General features: G+C 42.0%; 1 protein-coding gene across 19 annotated transcripts in view; it reads left to right on the forward strand.

Annotated features, from left to right (window-relative positions):
• Nucleotides 1-15,963, forward strand: part of ANK2 (ankyrin 2) — a 411,206-nt gene that overhangs the window by 280,918 nt on the left and 114,325 nt on the right. For all 19 annotated transcript variants that reach the window (XM_066631612.1, XM_066631616.1, XM_066631619.1 and 16 more), the window contains 3 exons: nucleotides 1,765-1,863; nucleotides 6,237-6,335; nucleotides 13,220-13,318. In XM_066631612.1, the coding sequence (XP_066487709.1) occupies nucleotides 1,765-1,863; nucleotides 6,237-6,335; nucleotides 13,220-13,318 (297 nt within the window). The remainder of the gene's footprint in view (nucleotides 1-1,764; nucleotides 1,864-6,236; nucleotides 6,336-13,219; nucleotides 13,319-15,963) is intronic.

Genomic DNA, 15,963 nt, shown 5'->3' on the forward strand with positions numbered 1-15,963 from the left:
AGCCATTAACTCTCAGCAACAATGCAGCAATAAACTATTCATGGGAATGAAGAAATAACTAGCCAGAAGGCTTTTAACTTCTGAACCAAAGTCTATTATTGCCAAGAAGTTCTTATAATTAACTGTGCTATCTTGGCTACTGAGTGATAGTTAGGCTCAATATGGCTCTGCATCAAGGTCTGTGAGGAAGTTGATATAGATGTCATTTCTTAACTTCTTTTCTGCAATAAAACTTAAACCATTGAAGTTGTGTTTTAAAAGAAATCCACAGAGGTCATTTGACTCCATTCTTATCTATCTACAAATCTCCCAAATTGTTTTTGTGAAGGTACTCTTTTCCAGAGGAAGAAATATCTTGGTGTAGTCTTTCCAGTTCTTATTATGTTAGGCATCTCAGAACTGGTACCCACCCCCGAATTTCCAGTAGCCACAAGTAGACAGCATAGGGAATGCTGTCTAGCCAGGTTACAATGCGCATAGAAAAGGCTTTGAAGTGTTTTTAATACAAAGTGGTAGAAACCCAATCTAGATCTGGATGTATTTATGCTAGTAAAGTGAGCGAGTTATGCAACTGTAGGAAAGTTTAAATTTCCGGTGTTGAGTGGGTACTTGCTTAAACATTCTGAAGCCTGCCCAATCCTTATTGCAACATTTAATCTTGATTTTGTTGATATATTTAGAATTAAGATTAGAGACTGGTCATAGAAATCTAGGAAGTTGTTCAACATTGTGTTTCTCTGCTTCCTATATATCTCTGTGTGCTCTCCACCCATACACCTATCCATAACTCTGAATTGCAGGTGGTTAAAGACCATGGTGTTCTAGGCTATCACTGTGTAGCAAGGCTATGTGAGACTGACATATAAGGAGTGTCGGTGAATAACCTCTTACATGTGCAAATGCTGAGATTGTGCTAGTGAGATGGCAGATATACAGTTTGTATGTGCACATCAGGTACAGGATCTATGGCTTCTTATATGAGTATGAATGGTCTTGGATGTGTGTGACTTTGTGTGAATGGAGAGAAAGTGTGCATATGCTTTGGGGTTTGTGCAGATTAGGTGAGAGGTATATGAATGTGTTGTGAAGAACTGGTAAAAAGAGAAGGATATATATAAGTGGGACCTCAGTATCCATGGGGCTTCCATTACAAGACCTCCAGACATGACTGGAAGTGCCTTCTGATTGCATCCGAAAGTATTCTGAGGTGTGAGGAGGCCGCATGTGACTTCCACATGCCTCAGAAGGCCTTCCAGAGGATTCTGAGAGACACTTGGTTATTTGTAAAACTGTGCTGCATTACAGAGCCATGCTGGTATAAGTGGCCTTATTTAAAAGATAGCAAGATGGAAAAAATTTTCTTTGAAAGTCTACAAGGAATTAAGTTAGAGACCCACTGTTAGTAAAGGTAATACCAACTGGTAAACTAGAATGATTTTTTTTTACCAATTTCTATAAAGTCAAGGTTCCCTTTGATTATCTGTTTACTAGGGATTTAAGCAAATGTACCCTTATCTGTAAGCTTCACATTCAGATAAATGGTAAATAAACCAGAAACTTTGTGACTGCTTGCTGCCACCTAAACTCTGCCATAACAGTGTCCTTTTTCCAAAACATAATTTAAAGTTTAAGACATAATTTTTTAATTGGTGCAAACACATTCACAGATTAAAAATAATAGCTGCAGAGATAGGAAGTACATAAGAGTGTCTGTGCCAGTGAAAATGCAGTGGTTCATGATGTCTGTGGTTTCTTTACTTACAGAATGGACTTAATGCTCTACACCTGGCTGCCAAAGAAGGCCATGTGGGGCTGGTTCTGGAATTGCTGGAAAGAGGCTCTGCAGTGGACTCTGCTACCAAGGTAATATATTCACAATGTACACATTTTTTTTAAAAAAAATTGAGAACTGGAGAGTGGAATTATATCTGTCATTGTGTAAGCTCTGCATTTTAACATAACAGGCGGTGTTTCTGAAATACATGTTGCATCACTTTAGTATATTTCTCACATATCTTCCATTTACATATTGTATACTCGCCTTCCTTCCCACACATCCTAAGTCTTGTTATCACTTTGCATCGCACAAGACTGTGAATGTGGTTTTCATAGAGTTGTACAAGCTTCATTAAACTTATCTGGCAACTTTCATATTGCATCCATTGGATTCAAAATAAAAAATATAGGAGAGACAGATGCAGAGAATCCTTAACTATGCTGTAGAATCGCATAGGATATTTCTCTACTAGTTCCTTCCTTTGCATTATGGAAAAAATATAATTACTGGTAGATTATAATCACATTATAAAATAAGAAAAGAAAAAAAGTAATAATGTTACCAGCTATATTCCCTCTAGGGATCCATTCAGATGCAAGGACCTCTTCTCCTGTGTGACTGCATCACAATGCCACCCCCAGACACTCAGTGATGACATCACAAGTCATTGCAGAACTTCTGGGTTGTTGAGCTCATGCTGTGTGGAGCTCAGTTTGGAGGTGTGCAGCTGCATGATTTACACGGAACACTGGTTGTCAGGACCAGCTGGTTGATGAGGTTAGCTGAAATCTTTGTGATTTGGTGAAATTCCCTGCTGTGTGGGCACTGCTCAACCACTATTCCCAGCATGTCCATGTTGGCAGAACAATGAAACTGTCCTACCCCCATTGCAGCCAGAACCTCCAAGGCATATAAGCTGGGAGCTCTGAGCAAGCTAGCTAAGTAGTGGTTGCCGAAGTGCAGGAGAACTGCACCTGTTAACTATATACTGCTGAATGGGTCTTTCTGTAGGGCCTCATTAGCATAATTCTTCCTTTTCCCCCATGGTGGATTGCAGGGAAGTAACTGAAGTTCCTGCCTAAATGAGCAGCTTCCAATTTGTCCTGCTAGTGATTGTACTTTGATTTTCAAAGCAAAGGGGTGGGTGAGCAGAACATCGCCATGTTTATCTCTCTCTTCTGTGTTGTTTTCTTCCAGCTTTCTTCATTCCCCTCTTCCCAGCCCCATTCTCCCTAGTCCCCCCCCCTTTTTTTCTCTTCTTGCCCTCTGCTCTGTCTCTTCCATCCCACATTGTCTTCATACATGTGCTCTCATAAGTGTCTGGTGTGCCACTGTGATACAGGAAGCTGGACTAAATGGGCCTTTCACCTGATCCAGCTTGGCTCTTCCTATGTTCTTTTGTTCTTTCCTTCCCCTGTCTCTCATCTTCCCCAATGGTGTCTTCCTTCCACAGTTTACTTCAGCATCCTCTTCTCCCACATCCCAAATCATTCCAGTTTTGCTTTTTTTCCCTCTCTCTCCCTGATTTCTGCATTTTAAAGAACCTGTGTGTTTCACATTTGGACTGGAGACTAGACTGACAGCAAAAGCCTATGCATGTCTACTCAGAAGTCTAACTGAATTTAGTGGAACTTACTTCCAAGAAAGTGTGTATAAAATTGCAGTCTTATGCTGCAATCATATCCACACTTTCCTGAGAGTAAGCCCCATCAAACACAATAGGACTTACTTCTAAGTAGACATGCATAGGATTGTGCCCTGAGTTAACTTATCAAGTTCATATTTCCAGAGAGAAGGTAGGAGAAGGGTTTAAGTATGTCTAGCTTCCTTCCTTTGTCTGCCCAGCCCTGTGTGTGTATTAAAACCATCTCATACCTTTCAGGGCTGATTCAAATCTGCAAGTATTGCTTTATATTTTACAAACTATGGACAAAATGCTCTTCCCCTGTCTGTTTTATAATCATCTGCTTGATGAAGAATTCTGTAGAACTCAAAAAGCTTGCTCTTTGATACTTTTCTTTAGTGCAAACTAAATGTATCACCCTCTCCTGAATTGTGGGTATTCTTCTTGTGGACCAACACAGTCTTCTGCAATTTTGTGTCATTTTTGTATCTGGACGCAAGGAGGGTGCAATCTCATACTTTACTTCAGGCATCAAAAGGTCTTGGGCCAGTCCTGTTATGTCAGATTATATGGTAATAAGGAATGAGAGAACATCTGTAAATATTTCTACAGGAATAGAAAATAGCAAGGGCAAATCACAGGAAGATGTCTGAGGGGAAACTACTCAATAATCTCACAGTCAGGGTCAATAGGAAGCAATAGAAAGGGCTGACCTTGCAAGCTATAAACCTTTTTTATTAGAAGTTGCCAGGAAGCTTTGCTGACCCATGCTTAATTGTGAGTAGATAATACTGAAGGATCTTGGCCACAGGGAAAGGCATTGCTACTTAATATAGCACTATATTAAATGCTGAGTGGAGCCTTGTTCTGATTCCACTTCTGCTAATTGTAGAGAAACAATGCCTAAGTGTGGAAGCACCCACATAGTGTAAAAAATGTTGACTGGAAAAAGGCCCTGTTTTATTTTAAACATGCTTAGTGCAGAGCTAACACAAAACCATGATTAATAAGGTTGGGGGAAGACTTCGGGAATTCATGCGGAAGGGGTTATGGGGAAGGACATGAGATCCTTGTTTAACCATAGTTAAGGGCTGACTCCTGTTACATCTGCATAGTTAGCTACCTTCCACCACTTAAATACTTTGCTTTTCATCCTGTTCTATAGCCCAGAGGTTCTCAAACTTTGAGGGAGCGTTACTCCCTCAGTAAGTTCTTGCGGCGGAGGGGCTAGGGCAGCGACATGATCCCCAGGATTGCGTTGCTAAGGGGGGGTGAGGGGGGTGCTTTGCACTTTTTACAATGTAGGGCTGCAGCAGGCTGAAGGAGGTGCGGGGAGCCCTGCATAGTCCTCCACAATGCTCCCCGACACTTGGAACCTGCAATAGAAGTGGGCACAAAGCACTTCCGTTTTGCAGGAGGTGCTTTGCTCCCACTTTAATTGCAGGTTCCAAGCATCGAGGAGCGCTGCGGAGGGCTGTGCAGGGCTCCCCGCACCGCCTGCAGCCTGCTGCAGCCCTACATTGCAAAAAGTTAAGTGCAAAGCACCCTCCCTCACCCCCCTTAGTGACGTGATCCTGGGGATCACGTCACTGCCTCCCTCCCCTTCCCCTGCCCCTTAAAGGGACGGGGGAAGTGTTTCACGAACTGGTAGGTTGCAACCCACCAGTTTGAGAACCACTGCTATAGCCATAGCTTCCCGAACAAAAATAGATTGGGGGTCAGACAGGAGCAGTCCAAGAGGATTTGCTGCCTGAATGGGGGCAGATCTGCTGCCCCTGGCAGTTTGAAACCCTTCCCTTTAAAAAAAAAATTCTTCACTCATGAATGCTCAAGAGCTCTGCTACCTCTGCTGATGCTGGCTCTTCACCATCCTCCGCTCCTGCCCGGTTGCTTAGAGATGGTGAAGTGGAGTGCAGTGGAGTGATCTTGAGCTGCCCACCACCTTCTCCTTACCTTCAGGTTCATCTCTACCTTTATCCTCCTGCTCCTCCTGGCCATGCTGAAACAAACAGGATGGGCAAATTGTGCTGGGAGCAGCCTGGTCTTCTTGCTGGATGGACAAACGGGAGTGGAAGGTGGAGCCAAGTGATCCTATTCTGATTGCTTATGGAAGTGATCTATCAAAAAGGGATCCACCCTGCTGCTTCTTCTTGTAGCTCTGCTATTAGCTGCTCACACTGAAGGAAGTGCACTGAAGGAAGAAGTGGGCTACCATTGCCCTGATCCTCTTCCCACTCTTAATGCAGCCGCTTCAGTCAGCTTCATGGCTGAACTGAGCCTGGGAACAGAATTATAGAGGCACCTAGTTTTACTTCCTTGGTGTACAGGTAGCTGGTAGCAGGGCAGGAACTTGGTTCAGAGAATGCAGGTTCATTGCCTGACTTGCTTCACCTCTGCTTCTGTTAAGGTTCTCGATTACCAGATTTATCAGAATTACTGTGTGTAACTGAAATGCAATATGTAATAAGAACATGGTAATGTTGTTCTGAAAATGCTGCATTGAGAGGCAATTCATTTAAATACATGGGCCCTCAAACTATGAAATTCCTTTATGAAATGCTTCCTAGACTGACTGTATAGATTGTAGAAATAAGACGTTTCCCTTCCAGAAGTCTTCAGATAATTTCCAAAATTAGTGCTGTGTTGTGAATGATGAAACTATTGATTAGTTTTGATGTAGTACTAATGTTTCAATCGATGTGATTTTATAAGTACAGTATATATTTGAATGCTTGTTTACTGTAAACTGCTTTATAACTCAGTTATTTGCAGAAGTGAGTTATCAATAAAATACATAAATAAGGATATGTTTGTTTTTTGTCTTTTATCAAACAGAAAGGTAATACTGCACTGCATATTGCATCCTTAGCTGGACAGGCAGAAGTGGTCAAAGTTCTAGTTAAGGAAGGAGCCAATATTAATGCACAATCTCAGGTATGTTGCCATTTTCTCACTTACAAAATGTAACATTTTATAAAGCAGAACAGACCTTATCATGGCAAATTGACTCAAGGTTAACTGATGATATACACATTTTTGGTGAGCTGACTAAGGTCCTGATCCTGAACCCTCACGCTAAACCTCCACTGGCACCGAGTGTGCCAAATGTGCCATAAGGCATGCCCATGCCGCAGTGCCAGGTCAGTGCTGGCACCGGCATAGTGCCAGTCCATGCTGAGCCAGTGCTGGCCAGAGGCCTGCCGCACGCTGCCCGGAACAAGGGATGAGCTCCGGGTGGTGGAGAGGTGAGTCGTGGTTGGGGAAAGGTGGGGCGGAGGGAGGGGCTAGAACCAGTGGAGCTCTGCTCCGCCAGATCCAGAACCCCAGGTCAGCCCGCATGGGGCCTTTCAGCTCTGCACCAGCTAATTAGCCACCACAGACTTGAGTAGCTCCATTGCGGGACCTGCTCCCTTACAAATGTTCCCTTCCTCCGAGGAGCTGCCATTGGCTGCCCGGCATGCTTAGGATCCAGCAGTCACCATTTTGACACTGTGGCTCCTCTGGGCAGCTCAGGATTGGGCTGTAACTTATTCAACTTACCAAGAGCTGGAGTAAGGTAGAAAATTGCATACATTTTAGATCATGTTCATTTTTGTAAGTAGGCAACTGAAAAACATCTCAGTCTCCAGATTGTGAAATTAAGAGCTTTTGCTTGGCACATTCAACTTGACATTTTAAGATGTGGAATTCAGTAAAGAATCCAACAGATACATAAACTGACCCATGGCAATATGCTTGAATATAAGAGCCAACCATATACAGTGTTTGGTTCTTACAGTTTTTCAAATAAATACAATGTACCCAAGAATTCTTTGCAGTACATCAGAGTTCGTTATTAGACATGCACAAGTTTCTGAGCAAAATGCTGGTGAGGAAGGTTTAGATATTCTTCTTTCCAAGCTTTATTTTCAGAGAGATTTGCTCCATTCCAGATTCTTCCCTGCCAGCCTGCCATTGTTTGATTGTCCCCAGCCTTTTTTGCAGCTAGTGTGCCTCCTGACTTTCTTCAAAACTTAACATTCAGCAGTAACAGTGAGTGGTGATGGGTACTCTTTGGCTTCCATTAGACCGCAAATTTCTGCCAATGGGAATTTCTCATTAGAAATATGAGTCCTGTCATTTACAAAACTGGGTCCTGGTGCTAAAAAGTTTGGGAACACTGTCATAGATAGAAATGCCGCAGTATCCCAGGCAGTAGTCTTTGATCTATTTTGGTAGCTGCTGATTCACACTAGCACACAGCAAAGACTTCAGAAAGGGAAAGGGTTGAAAGGGATCTACTAATCGAAACATAAGAAGGCATCTGTAACCAGATGGAAATTGTTAACCTGTGACTGGAAATGCTAGATTTCATGAGACTAAAGGCCCTCAGGCTGCATACAGATGTTTAGCTTTAATTAAATAAATAAATACACACACATTATCTATAAACACCAATATTTATATAAGATCTTAATGTGATATAAGACATGTTTTCAGGTTCAAAGGAATGTTATAGTAATGCCACAATGATGCTGCTGCACTTTATAAACTGGCAGTAACTAATACATGCATACTTACTGATACTCGTTTATTGTATGTATTACCAACACTGTGTGTTCTCTTGCACACTCCTCTGTTCAAATTATGCAATCATAATTTTTCAAACATAATACTCTTTAGATGCAAATTATTCACCCGTAACTTTCTCATGCACATGTACAGTATTAGCATACCTAGTGTAAAAGATGACCATCTTTGATAGTTGAACTCCTTCCCATCGGCACGCAGCCCCTATTATGATAACTTCCGAATGGTTAAAATGATAATAAAAGTACTCTAACAGCTGCACCAATGCATAGAGAAAACTCATTCCAATCGACTGAAGTCAGAACTTGTACAGCTACTAGTACAGGAATTCCAAAGGCTGCAGCCTGTGCTTGTCTCAGTGTTGATATTTTTCATTTGTTAGGTTTTGGGGAGATACATTTTCAAAATCAGTATTTATCTGCAATAATGTGTGTTCTGTTTTTTTTAGTGATACCTCATTTATCCTCAAAGCAAGAATTCTAAGAGTTTAGTTGAAGTTGACTTTGCAAAGAGATATACACTGTATAGATGCTATGGAATCAAATGAGTCTATTCCCATTAAGCCATACCTTCCTGTTTGTACTATCTATATAGAAAAAAAAGAATGTATAGGTTAGTGGAAATAGACTAGTTAATTGCATATGAGTTAACATATTTGGATGTCTCTGATGATGTAAAGAACATAGGATCATTTTCTTGATAGGTTAGCTAGGAAGGGGGATAATTTGTTAAGACCCTGTGAATTAGAATAGCCCTCAATTAGCCTGAGTTCAAATTGGCTATTAATTGCACCCTGGTTTGGAAATTCAATTCATGTCAAACGCAGAGTCATAGGGTCCAGCTCATTACTGTGTTTTATTATAAGTCTACAATAGGGGGTTGTTTATTTAGATTTATGGCCTAACGTATTCCTTCAGGGTATGTAGAGTCTTGTGGGAAACATCGCATAAGCCTTGATCTGCTCACCATACACTTTAGACAAGGAAACTAAGAAATAAAGGAAGAATGAAAAAGGAACATGAACTAAATATAATAAAATTTAGTTTTATAGAAATGTTTTAACCTTATATTTAAAACCCTCCTGGGCTACCTAAGTTGGCCTTTTAAGGCCTTAGAACATCACTTTCTTTTTCTAAGGCAGGGGTGTCAAACATAAATCCTGCGGGCCGTATGCAGTCCCCAGAAGCAATTTCTTGGGCCTTGTTATGATTGGGCTCGATATGATTGAGGTGAAAAGGGGCCTGACATGGGGTAGTTGTGTTAAATTTCAATTGTTCATTGTAATCAAAGGAAAGTTTATTGGTGTCAAAATGGATTTAAAGTAGTTAAATGTAGCGAACCACAGGTGTCACACTAGAGGGGTGCCCAAACCCCGGCCCTGGAGCCAAATGCGGCCCTCGAGGCTTTTCAATGGGCCTCAGGGAGCCCCCAGTCTCCAATGAGCCTCTGGCCCTTTGGAGATTTGTTGGAGCCCACACTGGCCCAACGCAACTGCTCTCAGCATGAGGGTGACTGTTTAACCTCTCGCGTGAGCTGTGGGATGAGGGCTGGCTCCACTGCTTGCTGTTTCATGTCTGTGATGCAGCAGAGGCAGAAAAGGAAAGGCCAGCCTTGCTTTGTTCAAGACCTTTTATAGGCCTTGAGGTATTGCAAGACCTTCATTCATTCATATAAGTTCATCTTTAATATATTCATGTATGTAAACTTATGTAAATTTATTCAAATTTTAAATGTAAATTAATTCTTTTTTCCCCCGGCCCCCGACACAGTGTCAGAGAGATGATGTGGCCCTCTAGCCAAAAACTTTGGACACCCCTGCACTAGACAGCAGTTTGACATAAGTTCAAATGAAGCTTTGCTATGTAGTTCTGAGGTCAAAACATTTAAAAATACAGACAACTTTATGGATGTTGCATGTTCTCTGCTGTAATTTTACTTTGAATTATTTGCTTTTTTGCTAAAGATTAACAGCACACCCCAAGTAAAGAAATATTTTCTTTTGTCAGTCCTCACCCTCCCAACACTCAATTTTAGTGGATGTCCCCTGGTTCTAGTGTTATGTGAGAGTGTAAAGAGCATCTCTCTATCCACTTTATCCTTCCTATGCATAATTTTGTATGTCTCAATCATGTCCCCCCTCAGGCGTCTCTTTTCTAGGCTGAAGAGGCCCAAACGCTGTAGCCTTTCCTCATAGGGAAGGTGCCGCAGCCCAGTAATCATCTTAGTCGCTCTCTTTTGCACCTTTTCCATTTCCACTATGTCCTTTTTGAGATGTGGCAACCAGAACTGGACACAATTCTCCAGGTGTGGCCTTACCATCGATTTGTGCAATGGCATTATAATATTAGCCATTTTGTTCTCAATACCTTTTCTAATGATCCCAAGCATAGAATTGGCCTTCTTTACTGCTGCCGCACATTGGGTCGACACTTTCATCAACCTGTCCACCACCACCCCAAGATCTCTCTCCTGATCTGTCACAGACAGCTCAGAACCCATTAGCCTATATTTGAACCAAAAGTTTTAATATTGGAATGCCAATATAATAAATGTATTCATTTGAGTTTGTCATACTTGAAAAAGGATACTGATTTTTTTTTTTTAAGTGAAAATATGCCAAAAACAAAAGATCATCTTGACATGGAGCATTTAATGAGTTTCCCAATTTCTAATGCATTTTTTTGATAGCACTAAATGTTCCAAGTTCTATCTACAGTCATGCTAACAGATGTTTGGTCTTCAAGTTCTGATGCAAATGGAATTGACTCAGAGAATAAAGACAGCTTGGCTTAGACATTAATGACTTGCCTTCTAGCATTTATTATCCTGCCTACTGAAGTCTTGCATGTATGCAAACGTTGTAATATTCACAATAAGGGGGCTAACTAAGACCTTAATATACTTAGATGTAGTCTGCTTTCTGAGGATCTGAATCTTTTGCTGAAACTATGGTAAATTATGGTGTTCTACCAAAGTCATTTTGTCCAAGGCTACATGAACACACTCTTTCTCAACCTGTTTGATCCCTTGGTTCAAACTAAATATTGCTTCAGCTTTTAATTGGTGTTTATTTCTGTTGATCCAGCAGAAAAAAGTACTTAGTTTGCTCTTTATTCATCCAACTTAGTATTGTCTGGTAGTGACATTCAAAGGTTTCAGACAGGAATTCTTCTTGGCCTTACCTGGAAATGTCAGGGATTGAACTTGGCACCTGCATGCTCTTCCGCTAAGCTATCTTAGTGGAAACACTAAACACTGCGTGTTTCTTGGCTCTGTTGTTACTTGGGGAGCAACCCTCATTTAATGACTGGCTAAAGTTGGACCACTTCTCAGCGGAGCTGCAAGGATCAGGTCATCCTGGTAAACCTCCCAGCTGCTGCGTGTGTCCTGGCTCTCACTAAGTCCCTCCCACCCCTCTCCCACCCCTCCTGCCATGTTTACAGATGGGCAGGGACATCAGGGGAGTTTTCTAAGAGAGCTCCGACACACATACTCCCCAGCAGCAGTGCCATTTTTTCTGCAGCTGGCTTTTTAAAGACGGGGGGGGGGTGCAATTCAAGTCCATTAGAGTCACTAAAGGGTGACTCGGAGATTCAGCAAATGTTAGGACTCTTTTTAGAGTTGTCACAGGGGCAGTGACTGTGTGACTTGTCTCGAATCAAGCCTCGCTGAGTTTTCCCAACACTGGTTTATATGCACATAACAAGTTCAAACTGCAGCCTGACCCCTGCATGGATTGTTGAGGGCGCCTGCAACCCAATCCTTTGGGCTGAAACCCACAGTGGCATGCATGTTCTGCTGGTGGTGAGCACCTTCTGGTAGTGTGCAGAGTATTAAGTGCTGGGGTATGGCGTTTGGGCTTGCTGACTTCAATTTTGCCGGGGGCAGGTGGGAGGAGGATCCATGGAACTGAGCTCTGCAGGATCCAGGGCACACGTGGAGGGCTGCATGCCCTAAACGAGCGCCTTTACTCTAGCCCTACTGCGGGGCTGCTTACCTTACTCGGGGGAAGGGGACGAATGTCCCCTTCTCTGGAGGAGCCTCTCCTGGTAGCGTGGGAGACGCAGGATTTGGCGGCAGCCCTTTTGGGTGCCGCTGAGCCTGGGCGCTCTGGCCAGCTCAGGATTGGGCTGCTAAGCAGTATTGCTCAACAGGTGGCTAAATAAACAAGTCACAGCAGTTTGAAGCATTTGTGATGCCCATTATCTTGTATATTTCAGTGTAACATAGGGCCCAGTCCTATCCAGCTTTCCAGCACCGGTGCTGCCATCATGCAGTAAGGGAACAAATGTTCCTTACAAATGTTCCCTTACCTTGAGGAGGTCTCTATGTCTTCCCCTCCACCACAGGATGCAGTGCATGCCCCATTGACACAGCTGCACCGGCACTGGAAAATTGGATAGGATTGGGCTGATAGTGATCTTAACATGAGTTTAGGAGTAACATAATGATCTTGAAACAAAAATAAGAAGGCACCATTGACTAAACAAATTGCCTTTTTGTGCTTGATTTTTCATAAGAACTACCAGGCTGCTGATTTTGTATATTCTTCTTCTATTCTAAACTTCTATACATTATTTCATAATTCTGCCACATCTACAGCTTTGCTCAGAGCTGTGATTTTTATTTTGCCCAATGGGTTACCGTCAGTTAGTTAACAGCAATGAATAAATAGATTTCTTCCTTACTTTGTCAGTCCTAATAAAACTCGATTGCTAGGTTTACATCCTCATTCTTGTACAAAGAAATTGCTGCAATAATGAATTCTCCCAGTGTACTCTATCTTGCCTTAAATGCTATGAAAAAAGGATACCAAGAATACTAAGCTATACAAAGCTAGTTTCTAAATCATTATCAACCAGCCTAGGCTTGTATACTTTAATTGCTTGTTTCGTTCAGCTCACAAAACATTTTGCACTGTACAGTATCTGATTAAGAGGTGTAAAGACTGATCATTCAAGAACTGTTGCCAAGGTGAGGTTCATGTCAGTGCTAGTACAGATGAAACATTTTTAAGACATAAATTATTTATCATTATTTAAAATAATTGAACTGTATTGATATTAGTCAGCATTGAGGTTTCATGTGCGACCCTTGATTTCTGTAACTTACTTTTGTTTAATAAATCGTATCGTAGAGTATTTCCTTGCTGCTGAGATTTGCTTTTTGATATTTATCTTTTGAGATGTTTACAATGAAATTCCACAGCCTCACTAGTATCCTTTTCTGCTCTTCCCTCCCCGCCCCAGAATGGCTTCACTCCTTTATACATGGCAGCTCAAGAGAACCACATTGAAGTGGTAAAATATCTTCTGGAAAATGGAGCCAACCAGAGCACAGCTACTGAGGTACAGATCTTTTCCCAGCAGGCATTCTTTTAATGTATTTTTTTCTTAAAAACCACATGGGTCTGCATACATATTCCATACAGATGTGTTTCCCCGCTCCCCCAAAAAGCATTGAAGGCTGCTGTTGTGAATGGAAGAGTAGTTGGATGGGAAAGACTTAATTACCTTTTCCTATACCACTGTTTCTCTCCCCCCACACACACAATCACACTCCCCCCCCACACACACACAACCATCAGTTGTGGTGCAAAAGATGTGAGGAGTTTGAGCAGACATATGACAAGAAGGGAAAGAATGAAGCAGCCCTTCAGCCTTCATTTGTCCCACTCTTGGTGGCAGCCTTTATTATTCAAAATAATAACATCGAGGAAAGAAACTTATAGTTTGACTCTGAATTTCTAGAAAATGCAGTAACTTCATATGCACTGTTTCTAAGTCTTGGATGGAATCAGTTCCTTGACAGTGATTCTGGGTGCCATTACCTCTCCCAAGCCTTCTGATATCCCCTCCCCTTCTTGCAGGAAGCAACACAAGCCTTTCTGGCATGGCTGTATTGGCGGGGGGAGGATTAAATTGGTCTATCAGTGTGCATATACAGGTTGAGTCTACTTATCCATGGATTTTGTATCCATGCATCTGGCTCAACGCGGGTCCCCCGAACCCACGTTGAATCAGATTTGGCCCAATCTGAAGCTTCCAAAGATGACTAGAACTGTGCTCCAGTCACCTCCAGAGGCTCTTCTGAGGTTCATGGAAGCCTCTGTGGACCTCAGAAAGCCTCCCCAGAGGCCTTACAAGGTCGCTTCCGGTTTCGTGTCAAAACTGGAAGTGACATTTAAAGGCTTTATAAGGCCTTTTGAGGGCCTGGGAGGGCTTCTCCAGCCATCCAAAGGCATTATAACGCATTTAAATGTCACATTTGGTTTGACACAAAACCAGAAGTGACCTTCTAAGACTTCTCAGGAGCCTTAGAAGGCTTTCTGAGGCCCATGAAGGCTTCCAAGGGCCTCAGAAGAGCCTCTGGAGACAACCAGCTCTGGTTGCCTTCAGAGCTTTAAGGGGTGCCTAACTGGATTTTTAATCTGTGGTTTTTAGTACCTGTTGGGGGGTCTGGGAACAGATCCCCTGCGGATACCAAGGTGTCATCTGTACTATTAGACTTACAATAGCTTATGTTGACATAGGAGCATGTCACTTCTTAATGGTTTGGGGACTCACATATTCATGCTATCAATACCAGTCCTCACAAGCCACTGAAAACTAGTTCACACATTACATTAACCAAATGATAACTGCAGTGATTTTCTGAATAGGAAAACTCTTTGAGATTGTTTGGAAATATCAGATGCTGCAGAATTCAGTGACCTCTCTCTTGAGCAGGGCTTCATCATGACAACATAAATTTGTTCTTGCTAGATCTAATCTGATGTCTATATAGTCCAGCATCCTCCTTCCAGGTATCTATTTCTGAGATGCTCATAAGCGACCGTCTGTATAGTTTGTTCTCAGTATTGGCTATTCAGCAGTGTACTGCTGGAGAATGTGGACGTTTCATTTGTCTATCTTGACTATCAAATGCTCCAGCTTCAACAGCACAGCAACCTCATTATCTTTCAAGCTCAGTGCAAGGCACGCTTCATGGCCTGTGAAGTCCTAAACACAAATTGGCCCAATATGCTCAAAAGCCTTCTTCTAATTCCTCCTTTATTCCTCCCTAATTCCTCCCTTCCTCCAAAATTAACCAAAATTCACCCATTATTCTTTTGGTACCACTATGAATTGTAATGTCTGTAAGAGAAGTAAAAGAGGTCCAGTGTTTCTCCACAGACAAATTTGTATGTACACCATTTCCATAATGCTCTTCAGGCAAGTGTGCAATGTGAAGTGGTCCCTTAGTGATTCCTGCATTTGTCACCTTCCTCGGTATGGGGTTAACCCACATCAGAGTATTCAAAATGGTATGGTATTTATTTAGTTGCTCTCAAGCCAAGCTTGCCTTTGTTAACAGCTGTCTTGTTGCCCTTTCATTCAGTGGATACTATTGCATTTGATGAAGGCTCCTAAAATAATCCTTTCTGTTGCTGGGATGGACTGGGATCCTGTTACCATTGCAGCTTTGCTAGAGTATGACATCCTGTGTGGTTGCTAAGCAACCGGGCAGAAACAGCATTTGCAAATGAATCTCTGGAGGATCTTGAAGCCCACAGAGATGTTTCTGTCTTTTGTTAATCTACAGTATATTAATGCAAAATGCATACATTTGTTTTCTTCAACTAATTAATTAGTTTCATGTCAGAATTGCTCCATGTAACAATGTGAACATGGATATCTGAAAATTCTAGGGCAGAACAGTGGTTATGTGGTTCCATGTTCTCTATAAGAAATCTTAGGTTTTCTATAAAAATCTCACACAGAAAGCTTACCCATGCTATGGTAATAACAATATAAGTCACAATCCAACAATTGTGTAGTTAGCTCTTTTTATGCTTAGTGTGTTTTTTTTTCTCCCTGTCCCCCCCCCCCCACACTGTATCACAGAATGCTTTCAAAACTTGGCACACACAAGTCTTTGTATGATGATTCTAAGTTTCAGTATTTTAGCCTCCTGCTGAAGGTCCCCATTTAAATCTCAATGTGTGAAGAAG

Source organism: Tiliqua scincoides, chromosome 6 (genome assembly GCF_035046505.1).
Source record: "Tiliqua scincoides isolate rTilSci1 chromosome 6, rTilSci1.hap2, whole genome shotgun sequence".
Classification (NCBI taxonomy): domain Eukaryota; kingdom Metazoa; phylum Chordata; class Lepidosauria; order Squamata; family Scincidae; genus Tiliqua; species Tiliqua scincoides.